This window comes from Anarrhichthys ocellatus, unplaced genomic scaffold (genome assembly GCF_004355925.1).
Source record: "Anarrhichthys ocellatus isolate YVR2014 unplaced genomic scaffold, GSC_Weel_1.0 scaffold21, whole genome shotgun sequence".
Lineage (NCBI taxonomy): Eukaryota > Metazoa > Chordata > Actinopteri > Perciformes > Anarhichadidae > Anarrhichthys > Anarrhichthys ocellatus.
Genome location: NW_022280051.1, coordinates 2,493,972 through 2,500,849, shown reverse-complemented (window position 1 = coordinate 2,500,849; position 6,878 = coordinate 2,493,972). Strand labels below are relative to the sequence as shown.

At 46.2% G+C, this 6,878-nt stretch overlaps 1 protein-coding gene across 1 annotated transcript; it reads right to left on the bottom strand.

The window, feature by feature from the left end:
* Positions 1 to 158: 158 nt before the first annotated feature.
* Positions 159 to 6,669, bottom strand: btg1 (B-cell translocation gene 1, anti-proliferative). The gene is made up of 2 exons (XM_031859266.1): positions 6,213 to 6,669; positions 159 to 2,576 (listed from the first exon to the last, which is right to left on the bottom strand). The coding sequence occupies exons 1-2, from the start codon at positions 6,355 to 6,357 to the stop codon at positions 2,173 to 2,175; spliced, it is 549 nt and encodes a 182-aa protein (XP_031715126.1). The 5' UTR covers positions 6,358 to 6,669; the 3' UTR covers positions 159 to 2,172.
* Between the last annotated feature and the right edge of the window lie 209 nt (positions 6,670 to 6,878).

The window sequence follows — 6,878 nt, the reverse complement described above, 5'->3', positions numbered from 1 at the left end:
GGGGGGGGGGGATGTTGAATAAGTCAAGAAGGGTGGGGGGGGCTGGAGGGATTTTAGCTGCCCTGGACAAAAAGAGTCCGGCCCTGGCCCCCCCACCACCCCTCTCTCACACCAGCTTCCCATCCCGCCTTCCTTACCCAGCTCCCCACAGTGATGGATGATGATATGTGTCACATTAAGTCCACCTGCATCCACAGGGGGTCCGCTAGCAGCAAGCTGGCTTGCTTTTGCCTGAACAGGAGGTCTGAGCTGAGGGGTGATATGTGGCACGTGAGGCACTCTGACCCCCACACACCAGGAGGAGTGTAGGGAGAGGAAGGGGGGGGATTTGACACTGCCAGGCTGGAAAATGGACACCTCCAGTGAGGGTCCGGGCAGCGCATGAACCAGGCTGGCTCACATACGCCTGGTATTAGTTTAAAAATCACGAATGGCTCATAATTCATGACAATGAGGTCTTCGTAAGGCAATGAACCTCCAATGCACATATAAGGATCTCATTTTTTTTACAAGACCATGGGAATAAATGTTAATGATTATAGAAGGCTGACAAGGCCTGGTGTTTGTAATTTAAGTTCAAATTAATTTCTTAACAGTTGGTGCTCCAGACCTCCCTTTGGCCAAAGTCTTACACAGTCATCACTTAGTCTGGACTAACTTTTTTTTTTCTTCTATGCGCAACACAAATCACCATCTGGGGGTGGGGGGGGGGGTGGGGACAGCTTAGCTCTGCGTCCTGCCAGAGCGAACAGTGCCATATGAACGGATGACAGAATGTTTCTAACATACCACCTAAAATACTCTCCAAATCAAGCGCTCTGAAATGTTCACAAATACAGTGTCATTAAAAAAAAAAAAAAAAAAAAAAAAAAAAAGTTTTGAAATCCAGAGTTGCACACTTCCGATTTAATAGACATTAGTCTATCCCAACGTGGGAGCTACAGTATGAACAAACGGCTAAGAATAGGGAGGGCAATAAAAACGGCGCGAAAAGATGACATTCGAATGGATGGAATGCAGGCGATTTTCTCTACAAAGTACACATCCCACACAATCTCACGTCAAAGTGCATTCAACGTCAATTCAGGGCCACGAGACGAAAATTTGGGTAAAATAGGCCCCCCCTTTTGCTACACTTTGAATTTTGGCGATGCGTGAGATGACAAAGTGGTTGGAGGAAAGGGGGCAATATTAACAACACAGGAACTTGATTGTGATTTTCAACAACATTCATTAACTCGGGGGAGGGGGAATAGGAGACGGATCCCCTGCCCTCCCCCTGGAAAGCTACACATACATGGGTGATGGGAGGGCGACAGTGCAACGGGACACACTGGTATCCACAGGTAGCAGGTGTCGTAACACATTCCACTTGCACTTACAGAGAGAACGCTGAGATGATGGTTTTCTGAGGCTCTGTGTTGATGGTAGGGGAGGGGGGGAGGCAAAGTTGAGACTGAAAGCCTTTTTCCAGCTACAAGATAAAGAAAACTAATTCCCTGTGGTCCAAAAAGGGGGTCTTATAGAAAATAGAGATGCTCTCATTGGGTGTTTCTTTACCTTGAGCTTGGATTGTGAAAGGCTTCAGTCTAAACCTCAACTTCCTCCCCACCCAAGAAACAAAACAAGTGAAAACGGCAAATTGAAAAACCTCAGGATTTTGAAATTCAAGGGGTAGGGTTCCTGATTTAAAAAAACCCAAAAAAAAACAAAACCTTACAATTTAGGTTCTGGTGTTTTGCTGTGGTGTGTTAAACATGTACCCATCGTAACCACAAGTAAGAAAGTGCAAAGTCAATGATAGCCCCTTGGGAGGTGGAGCTGATCACCATGTTGTTTATAGTCGAGGGGGTTCCTGGTTGGTTGGTTGGTTGGTTGTTTAGCTGCCCCAACAGTCCCATTTCCACAAAGCTTCTCCTAAAATAAGTGCCGAGCTGATCCAATGACTCAACAGAACAGATGCTAATGGGGGGAGAGGGTAAAAAATATCAAGGTTTCCATCACCTGGATGATAGGCCACATCCTTTTTCTTCTTCTTCTTTTTTCTTCTTTCACTATTTCATTTCATATTCTTAGCTTCAAAAAGGCTCACCCTGATCTGATCATACGATCTGACCAGCCACGACGGGACACAGAACAAAAGTAGGCCGGGGTGGGTGACGGTGGGCCTCTTTAACTGGACACAGTCATCATATTGTAGGCTTTGGAGGGACTGGCTCTGCCCAGCACCATCATTTCCTCCTTGCAGCTGATGCGACTGTCCACCATGGGGCTCCCCGACATACCGTTTCCTGAGGGGGAGCTGACGGTGACCATCGCCGGCATTACTACGGGGCAGGGCTGCGACTCGTACAGGACGCAGATGGAACCGTCCTCGCCGATGCGGTAGGACACCTCGAAGGGGTCCACCCAGAGCGTGAGCTCACTGGGCAACAGCTGGTAGAGTTGCTGGATGGTCAGGCCGATGCGCTGGCCCGCCTGCCCCACCAGTGGGTCCATCTTGTGGTTGATGCGGATGCATCTGTAACCTGAACCCTTGCAGGGCCTGTCTGGGAACCAGTGGTGCTTGTATTGCTCTGCAGAGACAAAGGGGAGAGAAAAGTAGACAGAGAGAGAGAAAGTTAAGCTTTGCAGTGACTACCATCGGGCTGCTTGTAATAACATGTAAAGCGGGTAAAATCGCGTCATGTGCGCCAATAAGAGGAGAAGAATGTGTTGTTGTACACCGACTACATGGATGTGAACCGAGGCCGTCCAAAGGTCGAAACTGTGTCAGATAAGTCAAACATGATCCAATAAAAATACCATACCATGGCTGTAAAAACTGTTTAAGATGGGAACATTGTAAAAAGAACAAACACACGGTCTTGAAAGGACGATGAAAAATATGTGTTAAGTCTTTATTTATCATATAAATGCTTTAACCAATTGTAGTCCAGGACTACAGATAATGATTTTGGCCAGCTCTGGTGCATTTATAGTAATATTCATTAACGTGCACTTTCCCTACCAAATAAACCAATAAATAATGTAATTAATTAAATCCCATTGAAAACATTACCGACTGTCCGAGTGTGTACATTTGGGTCGTCTCCAATAAGAATTGGGCTTAATGATTAAGAGGAGTAGATCTTAATCTCATGTATTGCTATTTTGCCAGGAGGCAAGTTGGGATCCGACTCGTCAAAATAAAATATCTTGCAAAAAGCATGAACTGTAACGTTCTACCTATTTAGAGAAAATTATAATTACTGTAATCCATTACATTTTAGGAATATGTAAATCATGTTACAGTCTGCCTGTGTGGATGTCTTGCAAGTGTCTCGCCTATCGCCCATAAAACAAAACGTATCTACACTAAAGTGCAGGGCACAGTTGTGTTCAGTAGATGAAGAAAGGACAGAAAAGCACCACCTGTTAGAGTCCTGATAAGCAGCCATAAACAGGCGGCCAGTGGCACCCCGGGCCTACGTGACAAAAAGAGGGCCATTGAATTGCACAATCCCTCCCCTGGCTGTCGTCAGTGTGACAGACTCGCCCATGACTGGCTGAACAAAAAACACCAAAAGTGTCGGCCATCGGGGACACCAGGCGCCGCCTCTTAAAGGGAGAGGACCTTGTTTTTCTTTCCGTCCCCGTCTGTGTGGAAGTTTATTTTTCAATGCTGCTTACCATACGCTCAAGGCATTTTAGTGGTTACGACGATGAGGAGAAAATTATACTGGTGACTGTCTCTGACAGATTTTGGGTGTTTGAGGAAGTAAAATATGGCTCACTCTTTCCTTGCATGAATTCACTTTTGGCATATAAAAAAAAAAAAAAAAAAAAACTAACTTTCTTTCTTGGGAAATTTTAAACCCCCCCCCCCCCCCCTTACTCTGACAAGATGCATCCACACTGAATTGCCATTGATTCCAACTTCATTGTGGACAAAGAGAAACAGGGTAAGTGAAGTAGGCCAGCATTCAGGCCAGGGGCCCGAAGGCCACCTGTATGCATCCACCGGATAAAAACAACCCCCTCCCTCTCCCCCCGGGTCTTATCACAGAAGGCTGTATAGTGCCGAGCTAATGGACGGACTGGCACTCGTGAAAGAGCACAAGGGCCTGAATGATCTTTCAGCCTCGGACTGAGCCACAAAAGGCCGCTACCCTCAAACACTGGAGCAGCTGGGGAAAGATCAGCTCAACAGGGCCGATTCTTAAAAAGGAGGGCACATGGGAGGAAGGGACAGACAGGTAACACAAAAGAAAGCAGACCAGTGTGCGCTTGACTCCGTTTAACAACAGAGTGTTTATACCTCGACCACCAGAAACACAACATACGGAGATTCTCTTTTGGCTCGCTCTGCAAGGTTGTTTTCATCAAACCCATTTTCTGGATGAGCATCAAATCCCACTGCTGCTGATAAACTATTACACAACTATCGTGATTTGAAATCTGGTCACTGGGCCTAGTTTGCACACTTCCCTTCGCTCAGCACAAGCAAGGGGAGCTAGGCACCCCTAGCTTTTCAGCAGGCAGACACAATAGTGAGCGATTGTGGCGTTTCCAGGCACAAAAGAGCTCCGGCTGGCCTAGTTTAGTAGCAACGAGCCCTCACAGAATACTACCACATGCTTTTGTTTCTGCCTCGCGCACAAAATGAGACCGCGTTGGACATTTTGGTTTGAACTGGACTATAAATCAGTTAACGACAGTTTCAAAATACAATATCATCGCATCCAAGTCTTGCACACGACAGATGAACCTTACAATTCACATTACTTTGATATAATTCATGTTTATGTGCACTAAATATACAGCGAGGTCCAATTCATTTTAGTGGATTTCCCCTCCGATTACACTGCCTGTGTCTTTCATGTCCTCCTATAGGCGCCCACCGGGAAAAACATCCCCTCCCCCACATGCAGACCTCACGGCAGCGGAGTCCATACAACTCAAACTGTTGTCTTGTTTACAAACAGTTGTCGAAATGTGCTTAGTGATGATATTTTTTGGGAAATCTTATCTCAAGATTTGCTTCAAACAACACGTATGCCCATGTTACACAGGCACCTAAGGCCACCTACAATGAATTGCAGTTTGTACTAAATGGTATTGTGTCGTTCTTTTTGGGCAACCAGTTATATTCTAACTGGAGATGTTATTTACCTACAACAATGGTCATACTAGCCTACTGCATCTGCAAAGTACATTTTTTTTATACAAGTGAGCTCCTTATGTAGGACATCTGCTTAGTATATGGAGGCAGATGTATAGAAGCTTAAGAGCTCTCTGGCTGGAATGTGTTCACAGCAGAAAATTAGACACAATCCGCGAGCAGCACAGTTCTCTAAAAAAACGAAAAATACAAAAAAAATAAAAAATAAAAATATGCAAGCCTGAATTTTCTGCAGAATAAATCGAGAAAGTGTGATTTCTCTGTAAATAGCTAATGTGCTAAAATGAACGGGAGACGTGGTAAAACATAATATCACCGTAAACAAGGTCAAAATGTAACGTTAAATGCCAGGGAAAAAAAAACCAACAAGGTCATTCCCTCACTGTTGAAACACACACACACACACACACACGTCGCAAAATGTGATGTTTTCAAATAAGACTGTTTATAAAATAAAAATAAATATGTTTGTAAGCGCCAGTGCTGCAGGTTGGTTTGGTATTGGACTTGTTTTCATTATCAACCCATCTCGTCCAATGCATTACGTAATTGAGCAGCCTCACTGGGGGCTGTTTTGCTCAGTTCTCTGAGAGCTTTATCGACCGAGGCGCACTTCCTTGTTTGAGGCTCTTCGCACCCCCCTCCTCCCTCCTCCTCCTCCTCCTCCTCCTCCTTTTCTTCTTCCAAACAAAGTAACACATCCAACCGCCTCATTTTGTATCTTTGCGGGAATAAAATATCCGATTGTAGCAATTTAATCGTCGACAAATCGTTCGATTAAGATCGCCCGCTGTGTGTACTCGTGTTTTTTTCCCCATTCCCTTTTCGATGTGCGCAAACGGCGGTGCGCGTTGGTAGCGCTGACAGTGATACTTGCGAGAACAAAGAAAGGCTTCTTCTGAATCAATCTAAACCCAAACAAAAGCCGAATTTATGCATTTGACGCTACAACGACACCGAACCTAAACGTGTGAGAGTGTAGCGTATACGGTGAGGTGTTTTTAACTGGTGTCTTGTGGGCGCAAAGAGGATTGTGTGTTTTTCTTACCTGACAAAATATCCTGTAAGCTTTGGTTGAATGTTTGGACCTGTCTGTCGTTTACGTGACCTTTTACCCGCAGAAATCTCGACAGAAATCCGACGGCGGCGGTGATCTCTGGCTTCATCGTTCCCCGGGCACAAAGGGTATGCATTGAGAACGGTAACGGCGGCGATCCGTGCTTTGTTTTCGTCACTACGTGTTCGTCCGACCGTTTTTCTCCACTTCGTCCGAGCGGCGATCCTGATCAGTTGGCTCTTTCGTTTTTCCTCTTGGCATTTATTAGTCGAGGGGAGTTCTCCTTCAGAGAGAGTCCGTGTGCCGGGACGGTACAGGGTTGTGGGGCAAATAGACGCCTGTTGTTTGTAAATACAGGGGGCAGTTGCGGGGGGTCACTTGGTGCCACGTCTACCAACCCTCCGTGCTCACTTTCCTCCACCAGAGTGAAGCTCTCAGCGCTGGAGCGGGTTTTTATACCCCCCCTCTTCCTCCTCCCTCCACACAGCGCCGACACAAGCTGCTACAGCAACAACAGCTCACCAATCCCGGTCCCCGCCACCGTCTGACGAGCCCCATATAGGCGGAGTGCAGCGTCCGCGTCACTGCTCTGAAAATAAACAGAGGTAGACGCAGCATGAAGCCGCGCCGCGTTCACTGGCTGTCGGAATTACGCGA